The sequence below is a fragment of the Nicotiana tomentosiformis genome, chromosome 9 (genome assembly GCF_000390325.3).
Source record: "Nicotiana tomentosiformis chromosome 9, ASM39032v3, whole genome shotgun sequence".
Classification (NCBI taxonomy): Eukaryota; Viridiplantae; Streptophyta; class Magnoliopsida; order Solanales; family Solanaceae; genus Nicotiana; species Nicotiana tomentosiformis.
Genome location: NC_090820.1, coordinates 84,713,347 through 84,730,532, shown reverse-complemented (window position 1 = coordinate 84,730,532; position 17,186 = coordinate 84,713,347). Strand labels below are relative to the sequence as shown.

Sequence of the window (17,186 nt, the reverse complement as noted above, 5' to 3'; positions counted from 1 at the left end):
AAGTACTCTATCCCCCTTTTTTTTTACTAATTTTCCCATCATTCGTTATAACCAATTATTACAAACCAAATTAATGAATACAATTGCAAACATTATATACTGAAAGACTACATGCCTAACAAACAGAGTCGGCCCAAAAGAGAAATAACCTAGTATCGCCTGGGCCTTCAGCAGGCTCACTTTTTACATGAATATTAGACCCAGATCCAAGCACACCTCAAACAGGAGAGTGTATTAATTACACACCTCGGGGCCACACATGAGCTCATACTAGACATAGATGGAGGAACCATACATGGCAACCAATTGACAACTCTGAAGTCTATAATACCTCATAGGGATACGATTACATAAACATATAGGCACTTGTTTTTTAGAAGCTAAGGGAACAAGATTGATCAAACAAGAGCGCTTGAACATGCCGACTAAGTGGAGCAGCGAGAACCAACTTTAACCTAGCAAGTTGACATAGAAACTAACACCATATTGAACAATCATTCAACAAAGGAAAGGGTATAGCATGCTGGACGCAGTCACACATTTAGAAGATATAAGAAGTAGGTCTATTAGGTTAACAAGGTAAAAACACACACACACATCCTAAGTTTCCAGAAATCAAGTTTAGCAAAAGATATTAGCCAGAGTTAGTCTAAAAGACTTAAGACAGGTGAGCCTTAATTAGAGTAGTTATAGTCAGAGGGATGGTAATTTCATGAAGATTTCTAACATGGGAGCCTAACATGATAACAACTAGTACATAAACAACCTAGCAGCATGGCCTACAACAGACCACAATAGTTCCAAAGTCTAGGGAACTCATGAAAATATAACAACTTAAGAGGAATTGTACAGGCAAGCATAATAACTGATACCAGTTACCCAGACATGAGAGAAGAAGCTAACATAGTAATTTTCCCTAGAAGCATTGCTAAAGACATAAGATTAACAAATCAAACATACATTAGAACTTAAATTGCATTGAAACATGTCTTAGATAATCTGTACAGCCTCAGAAACTTAACAAGTTGGGCAAGAAAAACTCAACAAGGTCTGAAACACAGACATTAAGGCAAGAATAACCCAAATCCCCGATGCTTTAGAATTCACAAAAGCCTCGAGAAGGGCTCCGAGTAGTGCTTGCATCGGAGGAGGTCGTTTAACAGTATTATGGCCTTGGCTTTAAGCCGGTCAAGAATTCAACAGTTTTAAAAAATATTAGAGTGTAACACTGTAAGGAACGAGTGAAAGAAGAGAATAATGAGAGTAATAGCAGTAATCAAGTCCGTTAAGGGGATTAGGGGAAGGGTTTATATTGTAGTAGGAATTTTAAGACTATTCACATAGAATAAAGAAAGAAAATTAATCATACAGAATAAGGGAAGGAAAATCAATAATATAGAGGAAAAAGAGATCAATCATACAGAATAAGGAAAAGACCAAATGCAAACTAATTTCAAATCGGAATTAGGGCAACGAGTAAGGCTAACCCTAATTAAGCTGGATTTGATGGAAATATGCCCAAATCGGAGAGATACTCCGTGTTCTTTCAGGTATCTAGCCATAATCCCACGATATCTTCAAGGTCGAGCCCATTTCGACCCGATTTACATGAGATACACCTTCCATATATGGAAAGATACTCAATATTATCATATCAGAGTGGTAAGCGTTCAGAAAAGGCAAGAAAACCTCTAGTTCGAAAGCAATATGTAGAGAAAAGGTGAGACGATTTTGGTCTTTAGGGTTTAGGTTTGGGAGATGAAGGGGAGTGTTTGAAGGCGGCATAAATGATAAATGGGGTCTAGGGTTTGGGTTATGAGGATATAAGGAGAATGGGGGATTTATTATAGGCCGTTGATCATTTGAGATCAACGGCCAAGATTAAATAGGAAACTGGGCTGGTGAAAGGTAATTGGTCGTTTGGTTCGGCTGTTGAGGGATCAAAGAAATGGGCTGGGTATTTGGGCCAGTAATTTGGTCCGAAAATTAGACCTTATATTGGGGCTATAAATTAAATATGAAAAATCTATTTAAAATAATTTATAAAAAGTAATTTATAAGTAATAAAAATATTACTTGTGCAATAAAAATAATAGCTTAAAATTTTAAATTATAAAAATACTATTTTGGCAGAAAATGTGTAATAATAAATGTAATTATGCACGAATATAGGCTATTATTGCAAAATTATGTAAACAGCTTAAAAATACAAATATACTTACATAAGATAAAGTAAAATATTCTGAAATATATATGTTGATGCAAATAATAACTTTGGGTAATTAAATCATCACAAAATAATTTAAGGGGTAATTAATAAATATTCAAGTAATTTAAATGCAAGAAAATTAATTTTAACACTCTAAAAATTATGAAATATTATAAAAATACATGTATAAATCTTATAAATTAAATAATAATGCAAGATGATATGTTGAAAGTATATATACTATTTGAAAAATATGGGGGGGGGGGGGGGAATTCGGTATCAACATCAGCTAGATAGAAGAGGTAAGTAATTTTTGATCACTTTTATCCATGTATTTTGATTACTCATTGATTATTTCACCTATTTATCATGAATCTAAGTTGGAATTTGGGAATTTTCGACCCATGTATCAGGGAGTAAGATTTGAGGGTTTGAGAGTTGATTTTTGGTCGGAATTGGATGAATTTAGTATGGTTGGACTCGTTATTGAATGAGTGTTCTGATTTTATAAATTTTGTCGGGTTTCGAGATTTTATAAATTTTGTCAGATACTGAAAGTATAAAAAAAATTTGAAAACTATGAGGGCAAAATTGGGTATCAACAGCTGCCCCTCTTTACCCGGGAAGGATGAAAGAGCTGTCGAGTAAGGAAAATGATGACCAATTTTGGCCGAATTGAGTGAGGAATGATGTATTTTGAAAATATGGGGTCCAAACCCTAGTTCTTGAGTTTCCTACATATCCCTAGTGTTACGGGAATCAGGCCGTGTGTAGTTCTGGATCCAACGGCGAACGAAACCGATGGAGTTGTTATAAAGAGTGGTCGTATGTTTCGAAAAGGTTCTTTTGGGTAGGATAGTGTTGTAGGTAATGGATACTGTAGGTGGGGTCATGAAGGCAATTTGGACATTATCATAAGGCAGATATTTGAACTGTTATAGAGTAAAGGTAGTCAATTACTGGTCGTCAGTTATGTTTGAGGTAGTCAAAGGATGTTAACACTGTGAATGGAAACTAGAGCGAGGATTGCTCCTGTTTATATAACGGTTACCTCCCGAGTTACCTGCAAATCTTAAAATACGATGCATGTGAATATGTATGAGTTATTTTGAAAATTTAAACATGATGCAAATTCCCTATGGATTATGAAAGTTGTCTTCGGACGGTGAGGATGATGTCCTTGGACAATGACGTCCTGGGCCATGAAGAGTATGATAGGGGATTCGTAGGCCATGGAATGGTGTCCTCGGGCCATGAGGATGGTGCCTCTTGACTATGAAGCCTTTGAATAATGATATGCAGTTTCGAGAGATAGCTAGGCCATGGCATAGTGTCTTCAGGCTATGAGGGTGGTTCCTTTGGACTATGATGCCTTCGGACAATGTGGCGATGTTTCAGCCCATGAAATGCAAATGTTTGATATAGAAAATAGGTGATGCTTAGTCGTATGCGAGGATGAGACATGACAAGGCTTAGTCTTGTATGAGATGAGGGTAGTGTTTAACCCTATGCGAAGAAAGGAGATAGTGCTTAGTCTCGTTCAAGGAAAGGAGACAATGCTTAGTCTCTAGAAAGGAAAGGTAATGCTTAGCCTTATGCAATAATGGAGGCAATGCTTAGCCTCATGCATGGAGTGGAGACAGTGTTTAGTCTCATGCAAAGAAAGGTAGTGCTTAGCCTTATACAATGTAGAGATAGTACTTAGTCTCATGCAACGAATGCAGACAGTGTTTAGTCTCATGCAAAGAAAGGCAGTGCTTAGCATTATTCAATGTGGAAACAATGCTTACTCTCACGCAACGCATGGAGATAGTGTTTAGTCTAAGGCAAAGAAAGGCAATTCTTAGCCTTATGCAATAATAGAGGCATTGCTTAGCCTCATGCAAGGAATGGAGATAGTGTTTAGTCTCATACAAAGAAAGGCAGTGCTTAGCCTTATACAATGTGGAGACGGTGCTTACTCTCATACAACTAATGGAGATGGTATTTAGTCACAGGCAAAGAAAGGAAATGCTTAGCCTTATGCAATAATGGAGGCAATTCTTAGTCTCATGCAAGGAATGGAGATAGTGATTAGTCTCGTGCAAGGAAAGGAGACAATGCTTAGTCTTTGGCAAGGAAAGGTAATGCTTAGCCTTATGCAATAATTGAGGCAATGATTAGGCTCATGCGAGGCAATGCTTGGCCTTATGCAATGCCGAGGGAAACGCTTAGCCCTATGCGAGGAAAAGTAATTACTAAGTGTGAGAGGATAAGGCATTTCTTAGCTTGATGTTTTTGCGTTTGGCAATTCCTATTGTTGTGAAGATGTTGATCCTGTTGTGTGTATATATTTGTGGACGTTCCAGTTATGTTCATTGTGCCTGCATCCAAAGAATAATTGTGAGTTTTGCAGGGGAACGGTTGGTTCATACTCTTGGTTCCTTGCTTCGCCTTTGTTTTTGTCTTGAGGCACTCCTTGAGCTACCCTGGGTAACATCTGGCTTCCATAGAAATAAAATTTCGAAAAACATGCATGCATTCAGCAAATTATTTGTAGAAATATAGTTATTTGAAATATGTGATAATGCTCGAAATCAAATAATTTAGATGCACTGGTGATTGTGACACATTTTGAGATGTTGCAACCTCCCTGCTTCAAACTTTTGAGGGTCCTCAAAATTTTGCCCCAGTTTAAATGCATACTTCGGGCAACACATTCCTTGGCGGTTCCAAATGTGATGAGATCGGGCAAACTCAAGATCAAGCCCCAATTTCTGACCATAGGGATAATGAAGATTTTATTATAATGTGATCGAACCCACATGGCTGCCTATGTATCCCCTCTTAAATGGGAATCAGGTCAAGCGTAGTTCAGTTACATCAAATAGATGGTGCTATAATAATCTTAAACGTAGTATCTCTTGACTGTGTCTGAATTGATAAGTTTTGGCCAAATCTCTCCATCCATTTCTTCAAGTATAAGTGCTCCTCCTTTCAATACTCGATGAACCATCTAAGGGCCCTACCAGTTGAGTGAGAATTTCCCCTTTGCTTCATCTTGATGTGGGAAGATTCGCTTTAGCACCAACTACCTCGGCGTGAATTGCCTTGACCTGACCTTTTTGTTTAAAGCTCTTGCCATTCTGTTCTAGTAGAGTGGACCATGACATACCGCGTTCATTTTTTCCCCATCAATTAGAGCTAGTTGTTCATACCGGCTTTGTACCCATTCTGCAACGCTGAGCTCGGCCTCCTGTATGATTTTTAAAGAAGGAATCTTCACTTCGGCGGAAATAACAACTTAAGTTCCGTAAACCAGTTGGTAGGGAGTTGTCCCAGGTGATGTACAAACTATGGTACGATACCCGAGTAAAGCAAACGGTAGCTTCTCGTGCCATTGTTTGTAATTATCTACCATTTTCCTCAATATCTTCTTGATGTTCTTGTTGGCGGCTTCTACGGCTCCATTCATTTGCGATCTATATGTTGTAGAGTTCCGGTGTTTGATCTTGAATGTTTCACACATTCTTATCAAATCGTTGTTGATATTGGCGGCATTATTTGTAATGATTGACTCTGGTACCCCAAATCGACAAACAATGCGGTCCCGAACAAAATCAGCTACAACCTTCTTAGTTACCGCTTTATAAGATGTGGTTCAACCCATTTTATAAAGTAGTCTATGGCCACCAGAATGAACCTATATCCATTTGAAGCAGCGGGTTTGACCGGTCTGATGACATCCATACCCCAAGCGGAGAAAGGCCAGGGTGAACTTGTTACATTGAGTTCTTTGGGTGGTTCTCATAACATGTCAGCATGTATCTGGCATTGGTGACACTTTTGAATGTACTTGATGCAGTCTTTTTCCATAGTCATCCAGAAATACCCTACTCGAAGTATCTTCTTGGTCAAAACGAAATCATTCATGTGAGGTCTGCACGTTCCAGCATGTATTTCCTCGAGCAAACCGGATGCCTCCTTGGCATCAACACATCGCAGTAATCCCATGTCAGGAGTCCTTCTATACAGAATTCCTCCACTTTAAAAGAAAAGGTTGGCTAATCTGCGAAGCGTGCACTTCTGAGTATGGGTAGCAGTCTCTGAGTATTCTCCCTTTTCCAGGTACTTCTCGATATCGTGGAACCACGAATTTCCATCAATCTCTTCTTTAACATGAGCATAATAAGTTGGTTGCTTATGAATTCCTATTGGTATATGATCAATGAAATTCTTATTTGGGTGTTATATCATGGAAGACAAAGTGGCTAATGCATCTGCAAACTCATTCTTAATCTGTGTATCGTGTTTGAGCTCTATTTTCGTGAACCTCTTGATCAGCTCTTGTACACAGTGCAAATATGGCAATATTTTTGTGTTCATCATAGCTCATTCCCCTAGAACTTGGTGCACCAAAAGATCTGAGTCTCCAATTCCCAACAGCTCTTGAATGTTCATGTCAATAGCCAATCTGAGTCCCATGATGCAGGCCTCATATTCCACCATATTGTTAGTGCATGAAAACCTGAGTTTTGCGGATACCGGATAGTGTTGACCAGTTTCTGATACTAAAATAGCTCTGATGCCTACTCCTTTGAAGTTTGCTGCTATGTCGAAGAACATCCTCCAACCATCATATGACTCGGTGATATCTTCTCCTATAAATGACACCCCCTCATCGGGAAAATACGTTTTCAATGGTTCGTATTCTTCGCCTATGGTGTTTTCTGCCAAGTGGTCTACCAATTCTTGCCCTTTGACTGCCTTCTGAGTTACATAGATAATGTCGAACTCACTCATCAATATTTGCCACTTTGCTAACTTATCTGTATGCATGGGTTTCTGAAAGATGTATTTTAGCAGATCCATCCTTGATATGATATATGTAGTGTATGCACAGAAATAATGCCTCAACCTCTGAGCTATCCATGTCAAAGCACATTAGGTGCGTTCTAGCAAAGAGTATCGGGCTTCATAAGGCGTTAATTTCGTGCTCAGATAATATATTGCATGTTCCTTCCTTCTAGTTTCATCATGTTGTCCCAGAACGCAACTGAAAGCTCCATATAACACGGATAAGTAAAGCAGCAGAGGTCTTCCGGGTTCTGGTTGGACTAGAACGGGCAGTATAGATAAATATTCCTTGATTTTGTCGAAAGCATTCAGACATTCTTCAGTCCAACTTGTTGCATCATCTTTCCTTAGCATTTTAAAGATTGGCTTACATATCACGGTTGAGTGTGCTATGAAGCGGCTGATGTAATTGAGGCGCCCTAAAAAACTCATCACCTCTTTCTTATTCTTTGGAGGTGGCAAGTCCTGGATAGTTTTGACTTTTGATGGTTCTAACTCAATCACTCTATGACTGACGATGAATCCTAACAACTTTCGTGCAGGGACTCCAAAAGCACACTTTGTAGGATTCAACTTCAAATTGTATTTACGAAGCCAGTCGAAAAATTTCTTTTAGTCTGCTATATGATCCGAACTCCTTTTAGATTTTATGATAAAATCATCCACGTACACCTCCATTTCCTTGTGTATCATATCGTGGAAGATGGTCGTCATGGCTCTTATGTAGGTGGCTCCAGCATTCTTCAAGTCTAATGACATCATTTTGTAATAATATATTTCCCATGGTGTGATGAAGGCTGTCTTTTCGGTATCTTCTTCATCCATCTAGATTTGATGGTAACCTGCGAAGTAATCAACAAAGGATTGGAGCTCATGCTTGGCACAATTATCAATCAGTATGTGTATGTTGGGACACGGGAAATCATCTTTGGGACTTGCCATGTTCATGTTGGGACTGAGCTTCTGCTTTTCTGGTGGACACATAGGTTTGGTGGGTAATTTGTGAGCTACTATCGATGTGCTTAAACCAGTCATATCGTCGTAGGACTAGGCAAAGAGGTCTTCATATTCCTTTAGGAATCCAATATACTCTTCTTTCTCCGACACTGATAGATGAATGCTTATACATGTTTCCTTGACCGTTTCGGAATCCCCTAAGTTAACGACCTCAGTTTCTTCCAAATTAGACTTTGGTTTGTTTTCAAAGTTATCTACTTCTCTCACGATTTCCTCATGTATTATATCATCTTCCAGATCCTTTGAATCACTGTCCTTATGCTACGTTGTCTCATTACATGTTACAGTCATAGGTTCATTAGGATATGTAATAATTATGCTGAAAAAATATAAAAAAGTAATAATAAATATAAAAAGCCATAATGCATTAATAAAACTTTTAAAATGACAACAAGTGCAACTCGATGGCTTGAGTAATTATTTCAAAACAAAATACTGAAAAATATCTCAAATGCTCAAAACTATTTTAACTTAATTCATGCTAATTTGCCAGGCTACCCAGAAACTCGACTGGCCCGGGATGGGGCAGCGGTGTGTTCTTGAGAACAACTACTTCCTCCATAGTCTGAATGGTAAGGTCTTCCTTCTCCATCTCCTCAACAATTGCACTGTATTCCATGTCTTCTTCATCTAGAAACAACTTCCTCATGCCAGCCAAAACCTCATCTTCCTCAGATCTCCACATCATGTCAGCTTGAGGGAACGTCTAGTGCAGAGGTGGTACCGGTTGGTCCAGTGGATAAAAAGGAGCATGCCGTAGTGGTGACCAATCCTGATATTCTTGCCATGTGCATTCGTATCTGAGTCCAAAAGTCATACCATGATGTTGTGGCTGTACGAGTTTGGTGATCCCTTGAAGACTTTTTCCGAGACCCTTTCCGGGTTCATACCCCATCCATAGCAGTATGCTTTCTATCTTGTTGCTCCACCATAGGTCCTTTTCAATTGCATTGACTCGTTCGATGCAATGGTATGTTTCTCCACCCATCTTCTATCTGTTTCCGATGACCGGAACAATTATTGGTGTAAATAGGGTTACTTCCATATCCATGGATGATCACCTCCTGGTGATTTCATTCAAACTTCACAGCCTGATGCAGAGTTGAAGCCACTGCGCCAACGACACGTATCCATGGTCATCCCAACAATAGGTTGTGAGTAGCAGATATATCTAGCACTTGGAACTTGACATCAAACCAAGTCGGATTCATCTGTAGACTGAGGTTGATTTCTCCAATGATGGCTCTCTGAGATCCATCAAACACCTTCACATTCATGCTTCCCATCTGTATCTCGTACAGGCCTTTACCTAGTCTCTTTAGAGTGGTCAATGGACATATTTTGAGACTTGAACCTCCATCTATCAAGACCCTGGCAATGAACTTATCTTCCAATTGCACCATGATGTGCAACGCCCTATTGTGACTCAGTCCTTCTGGTGGTAATTCATCTTCGTGAAAAGTGATTTTGTGGCTCTCCAATACCTGTCCAACAATGTTAGCCATCTCTCCACTAGTGATGTCGGTGGGCACATAAGATTCACGTAACACCTTCATTAAAGATTTCATGTGTGCATTTGAGTTTTGCAACAGTGATAAGATGGATATTTGAGCAGGAGTTTTGTTCAAGTGGTCTACAACAGAGTACTCCCTTGCTTGTATCTTTCTCAAAAGATCGTCAACGACAGTCTCAATAACAGGAGGCTTAGATGCAGCTTCCTTGCTTGTTCCTCCAAGATTCTCAGGTGTGTGAACTCTGCCAGTTCTAGTCATACCTTGTGCGACACTTGTTTCCTCTACTTTTTTCTTTTCCCTTTCTTCTTACCTCCGCAACATAGTCCCACGGTATGGCATCAGACATGTAAGATGGCCTGGGAGCTACCATCACTGTGAAGGGTGTAGCAACCTCAACTTCAATTGGTGCTTGGGTTTATACCACAACTGACGTGAGGGTAACTGAGATGTTTTAGGAATGTCTCCCTCTCGGATGAGTCTAATGGACCCTTCCTTATCCCATTCTTCATCCATTTCTATCACATCACTCCCCCACATCTATGATCTCGGAGAGGGTTGTTACAAACATTTGACGCAGCTTCCTTCGATCAGCGTCTGAATCTTGTCCTTCAATGTGCGACACAATGGTATGACAATTCATGCCTGAATAATAAGCACATGTTTTGTTGGGGTTGATCCATTGGGAGGGGTTTTCCACAGCAACATCAGGGATAGGAGTAACATAACTAGCAGCCTTCAGTCTTTGATATAATTGGTCTATGGGTTCAGCAGTTGGGGTGTATTATGTAGGAGGTCTGCGGTTGAAATTCGAACGCGGCTTTGGGTAGTTTTGGTGGGTGGGTGGAGGTTAATGGTAATATGCAGGTTGAGCATTATAGGTGTGGTAGGTGGAATCAGGGTGTTGGTATCTTGGGGGTGAGGGTTGACATATGGGTGGAGGTGTTTGGTATGTGAGGGGAGACTTAGGGCCCTGGGCTACTATCACAATACCCACTTCTTTCTTCTTCGAAATGCCTCCTGATTGCAAAGCTTTATTTGTACCCCGCAGTGCCTCGAAATTGGTCACCATCCCATTCTTAATTCCTTCTTCTATTCTTTCTCCTAACTTGATGATGTCGGAGAACTTGTGATTTTCAATAACCATCAACCTTTCGTAATACTACGGGTCTTGAGCTCTGACAAAGAACTTGTTCATTTGTTCCTCTTCAAGTGTTGGCCTTACCTTTGCGGGTTCTGATCTCCAACGAGTAGCATACTCGCGGAAGGTTTTTGTCGGATTCTTCTTGAGGTTTTGATTGTAGAAAACATCTGGCATGATTTTCGTGTTGAACCTGAATCTATCCACGAAGTCTGATGCCATACTCACCCAACTAACGCACTTCTGTAGGTTTTGACTGATAAACCAAGACAAGGCATCTCCTGTAAGGCTTTGCATGAACAGTTTCATGCGGATTTGTGCATTATTTCCCCCTCCTACAAGCTTGTCACAATACGTTCTCAGATGCATATTCGGGTCACCAGTTCCATCGAACAATTCGAACTTGAGAGGTTTGTAACCTTCCGGAAGTTCCACATCCGGCTGAATACATAAGTCCTCATAGTTTAAACCTTCAACGCCTTTACCACCTTCAACACTATGAACTTTACCAGTGAGCTTCTTGAGTTCCTCCGCCATGTTTTTAATGAGTAGGTCCTTCACAGTCGACTCAGGTATGTATAGGGTTTGTTGCGGGGTGTGGGCTTGAGGTTTCCACATATATCAGATTACTTTGATGTATTCCTGGAACTTGGGTATAGGGGTGGTCATTGGTCGAGTTTTGGGGATCGGGAGTAGGTTGTGGTGCATTATGGGGAGTGTAATAAGTAGTGGTTTGCGGGTATTGAGTTGGATGATGGTGGTATTGTTGAGGGGTCGATATAGGGGGCGGGTTAAGGTTCTCGGGAGGTGCGTGATACTAGTGTGGTGCGAGAGGATTTGGTGGTGGGTTTTGGTTTTGTGTGTTTTGCGGTGATGTTTGGTTCTGGGTAGTCGTATTTTGCTGGTTAATGTTTGGTACATTGAGAGTGAGGGAGAGGTTTGCCAAATTTCGGACCTACTCAAGCTCGCCCTGTAGTTCCAGGATTTTCTGCTCCTAACGTAAGACCAACTCATTCTGTACTGGAGTACTTCGGCCATCTGAAATTTCAACATTTTCTGCCATAGTAGCGTTGCCTTTCTTGATACCACTAAAATCATCCATTTTCCCTTTTCCTTTGCCTTTGCATTTGGGATCGCTTGGTGGAGGAGGAGGCGGAGGACCTCTGGATCTGTTAAGGTATGTTGATGATGCCAATATGCACGAACCAACCTCTGGGAACATGAATAATCAAAAATAAAAGAAAAGGCAAAAGGTAATCAAGTTAGTAAGGTGAAATAAAAGAGTTATTTCAATATTTCAACATGTTTCACAATGTCATGCAATAATTCACATCCTAATTTGGGGACCTCATTGTGCTTGAGGTCGTCCTAAGCGACACACATACTTGGAGAAAATTGATGCCAACATTTGAGTCATTTCATTAATGCGAAAAATGAGTCAAACCTTTACTAAATCAATAATAATAATAAAGTTACTAATGGAATTTATCCTTATTACAATCGAAATCTAGAAAGTAATAAAGAACATCATTTCCTAGTCAACTTGGTCCGTGAAGGACCTTCTCCATGTTTGGCTCTTTTGACCCCATCAATCTGGTTCCCCAGATCGCGCATATCCAACAATAAGTAAGCTTTTGCTAGATGTCCTCCTTCACTGCCATCCATGCCTTGGCAATATGAGAGTCTCTTTCTCATCTTCCCCTCGAGCTCCATCAATCCTTGCTCCAAGTGTTCAAATTTCTCTGTTGACTTAGTGGAAATCGCCTTCCATTCCTTTATCACCTCCATGTTCACTTTGTGTTGTTCCAGATATTTAGCTTCGGACTCGAACACCCTTTTATGTAGCCTCTTATACTTAACATGTGCCTCAACCACCTCCTCTATTATCCTATCCTTTAGATTGACTCCTGGATTGACGTCACCTACTACGTCATCCTCCAACCATGATAGATAGTAGTACATATGACCGGCGTGATACCTGTCTGGCTCAATAGCTTCTCTCTTCGCAATGATCTTTTGGTTCCACATATGTTGTGCCTCGAACTTAAACAGAATGACATCTCCTTTGAAATCTACCTTGTACTGAACCATGTTGGAAACCATAGGTATGACCTGTTTTCTCCCCGCTTGCCTCATTACCCTTATGGGAGCATAAGGATAGATGCCTCGCAACCCAATCAGTACCAGATAAGTAGTCCCCCTTGACCTGATAATGAACTCACTGCTAGGAAACCATTCAAACATCCAATGTACTTACTCATCTGTCAGATTGCTGAAGAAACACCCCCAACTTACAACATTTTCTGGCTGTGCAAACCTATCTGGGATAAACGTCATTTTCTTTGGGTGATGGTTGGATATGTAGTCATTCAGCGGCCTTCGCAGAAGCTCTTGACGATACTCTCCCCTCTGAAAGTGTTCCAGTAGATAGACTTAGAGTAACATATTACAACCCTTAAAGTGTCCAAATCCATACTTGCACCGAGCTAGAGCGCGGTACATCTCAGATAAGATTATATGGATGATGGTATACGTTTGTCCCTCGATTCCCTCAATCAAGGTCCTAGCGATCATGGTTAATCGAGTATGAATCCTTCCTCCCTTCATTGGAAATATCAACGACCCCAAGAAGCAGACGATGAACACATAAACCCTGCAGTGCATCCAACCCAAGGAAGTAATGACGAGTTCACCATGATGATGACGATATGTCTTGCTTTGCCCATAATGCTCGTAAAGGAATTCAAAAGGGATGTATGATTTCTTTAGAAAGAGCAGCTCATCATTCTTCTTTAAACCCATTAATTTCAGAAAACCACAGGGAGTGCGATTCTCTGGTACCATTAATCCCGGACAATCCCATGGCAACTTAGTGAAGCCTCCTATATCTTCTAGGAGATGAGTCATTTCAATATTGACAAATCGAAAAATAGCTATTTTCTCATCCCAGAACATGGTAGCAGCCTCAATCAATTCCCTGTTTGGTTGAATGCTTAGCAAGGATGGCAGGTCACCAAGTACTCTTCTCACATGATTTTTGTCGCAAGGTGCAAGGTCATTCCACCAGTCAAGTAGCAAGGGTAGAATGCTTTGGACCATACCGAACCTGGGGGGGATTTCATGCTTCATTTTCTGCAAACAGACAAAAGTTAGCCCTTTCCCCCTCCAGATTTAACTACATACGCAATAATGATCAACACGTTGGCGCATTTTCTCCAAGTAAATGCATGTATAATGATAGTGTCCATTGGGATTGTGGAAATCTCGTCGGAGTTTGGACAAGGTTCGTCGTAGTGGGTTGTTACATTAATAACGCCCTAACCCATACTATGTTTAGCATGATGCATGTACGTTTCAAGTTTGACTATGGTTTCTAGAATAATCTAGACTGATAGTCCCAAGTGGACAACTTGAGAGGGAAAGGCACGGGACCGTTGATTTCACTGCTGATCGACTAGTCTACTGCAAATAAGCCTTTTCTATTTAAAAGGGGTAATTTTCAAGAGAGCGTGGACACTCATCAAGCGCCGCTATGTTGATAATTGGTACGAGTGGAGTATGATGTGGAGCATAATTTAGGCAGAAATAATAACACATTGCCAAGTATTTGCATGTAAGAAGCAGTAAATAAAATAGTAAAAATGAGCATGAAAATAAAAAAAAGAAAGGCAAAAGAAAGAAGTCAGTTTGGCTCATGAAAATATGTGAGAACGTAAAATTGGGATAATATAGCGGTCAAGATGAAAAGAAATAGAGAGCGGTCATACAAACAAAGGAGAGTATGGGGAATGATGTCATAGAAAATTTAAACAAATAAAGTTGAATAAGGGAAGGGATGTGCATGTCATCGCAAATTTTAACAAATATAGGTGAATAGGGGAAGGGATGTGCATAGCATAGCAATTTTAAACAAATAAAGGTGAATAATGGAAGGGATGTGCATGTAACAAACAAAATAGTTCACATAAGTCAAGCTCGTTATGGTAAGAGCCTAAGTGTAAATCCCCAGCAGAGTCTCCATGCTGTCGTGCCCATTTTTCTTGCAAAATCAGGTTTTGACGTGTGACAACTCTTTTAAATGGGTATTAAATGAAAAGATTTGCCACCTAACAATTTTAAGGTTCTTTAGGGCACCTATTTACGGATAACTCTGTTTAGTCAACGCCACCAAAGGTCGGGTAAGGGCTCAAAATACTTCGGAGAGAAGGTGTTAGGCACTCTTCGAGGTCCACAACTGTGGGTCCTGGCCGAACATTAAACTATGTGGATTATGTAATTAGGCTAGGTCATCAAATAAATAAAGAGAGATTAGAAGTTGAAGAGTCTTATTAATACATATTAGAATCGCTACAAATCTTAGTATGACTACAAGGATACAACTACATTGGACTATATTGAACGACTAAGTGTGGATATCAAACATATAAAGGAAAAGGGGGGTCCTAAGTTTTTTAGCCTAAAGGATCACCCCGTGCAACATAAATAGTACTTCGAAACTTTCTTTAGGTAGGAGTTTCTCATATTATTCAGCGGGCACAGACTATCATCTCCTGCTACCTGATTACTATGTTGAAGTTGTTTACCTAAAAGCGTTCTAATCAAATTCTAGGTCGTACTCTATGCGTCCACTACCCATCCCATACCTATGGTCCAGGAGGCTTTGGACCTCTATTTGGGTGGTTTTAGACTTTACTTAGGATGCTCAAAATGATAAAAACTAGGCAAAATTCAAAACAGGTAGAACTACACATAATTGCAATGAAAGGCTCAAGTTAGCCTCTACACATAAGCGCATAAGCACGCGATCAGTCACAGATTTTTAGATTAGGTAGTATATGGTGTTAATCGTTAAGTCCTATAGGCAGACTTTCTATGTAATTCTGATTAAAAGTATTATATAAGTAGCGTATAGGTAGGTTAAAGCATCGTAAGTCCTATAGGCATGATTTCTAATTGTTGGTGAGGCAATAAAGCAATACGAGTGATCATCTTACTAATGCTGATTTTATAAGCATGCACCTTAGGCAGACGTTAATGTCATATAGGCATGGTTCCTAGCAGCTGCATGATTAGTCAATGACACAGCTTTGAGAGTCTAGTATTAACAACGTTGATCTCACAAATAGTTTTTATGCGCAACAACATCATATAGGCAGGATTTCTAACAATTGACAATTAAGTTGATTTTAAAACAGTTTATTCCTATAGACATGTCATCCAGACGGGGCAGTGTAATGAAAACAACGGAAATAGTCGATTAAAGATCAGAACTCTATAATCATAGTATCTAGATGGGCAGTATACTAAAGTAATAGAAGCAATTTGACCAATTGGTTATTTGAAATCATATAAACATGGTATCTCGATTAGCAAGGCACGCTTGATTACATCCTATAGGCATGTTGTCTAAGTGTGCACAATAGTAGACATGGAAACAGGTATAGCAAACACTTGAACTAACATGTTTTGACAAGTTAGGTGTAGTGTGTGCGTGACTCCTATAGGCAGGCTTTCTACACATGAAACTAAAGGCATGTAAGGAAAATAGAAAATAGACCACATAAATCCTATAGTCATGTTTTCTACCCATTCATGTGAGAATTAAAGTAACCTATCCTCCTTTTTTACTAATTTTCCCATCCTATAGGCATGTTTTCTACCGATTCATGTGAGAATTAAAGTACCCTATCCCCCTTTTTTACTAATTTCCCCATCATTCGTTATTACCAATTATTACATACCAAATGAATGAATACAAGTACAAACATTACATGCTGAAAGACTACAGGCCAAACAAACATAGCTGACTCGAAAGAGAAATAACCCAGTATCGCCTGGCCTTCAGTAAGCTCACTTTCCACACGAATAATAGACCCAGATCCAAGAACACCTCAAACGGGAGAGTGTATTAATTACACACCTCGCGGCCACACATGAGCTCATACCAGACTTAGATGGAGGAACCATACATGGCAACCAACTGACAAATCTAAAGTCTAGAATACCTCATAGGGACACGATTAAATAAACATATATGCAATTGCTTTTTTTAGAAGCTAAGGGAACAAGATTGATCAAACAAGAGGGCTTGTACATGCTAACTAAGTGGACCAACGAGAACCAGCTTTAACCTAACAAGTTGACATAGAAAACTAACACCATATTGAGCAATCATTCAACAAAGGAAAGGGTATAGCATGATGGACATAGTCACACATTTAGAGGACTTAAGAAGCAGGTCTATTGAGTTAACAAGGTAAACACACACACACACACACACACACACACACACATGTGCTAAGTTTCCAGAAATCAAGTTTAGAAAAAGTTATTAGCCAGAGTTAGTCTAAAAGACTTAAGACGGGTGAGCCTTAATTATAGTATTTATAGTCAGAGGGATAGCAATTTCATAAAGATTTCTAACATGGGAGCCTAACATGATCACAACCAGTACAGAAACAACCTAGCAGCA

At 39.8% G+C, this 17,186-nt stretch overlaps 1 protein-coding gene across 1 annotated transcript; it reads right to left on the bottom strand.

Moving 5' to 3' along the window:
* Positions 1-10,735: 10,735 nt before the first annotated feature.
* On the bottom strand, positions 10,736-11,251 carry LOC138899120 (uncharacterized). The gene has a single exon (XM_070185241.1). It carries the CDS (start codon positions 11,249-11,251, stop codon positions 10,736-10,738), a length of 516 nt encoding a protein of 171 aa, XP_070041342.1.
* Positions 11,252-17,186: the final 5,935 nt, after the last annotated feature.

Excerpts from the sequence above, each read along its gene's own strand:
- LOC138899120 (XM_070185241.1), bottom strand. The coding sequence starts at position 11,251 with ATGGCGGAGGAACTCAAGAAGCTCACTGGTAAAGTTCATAGTGTTGAA.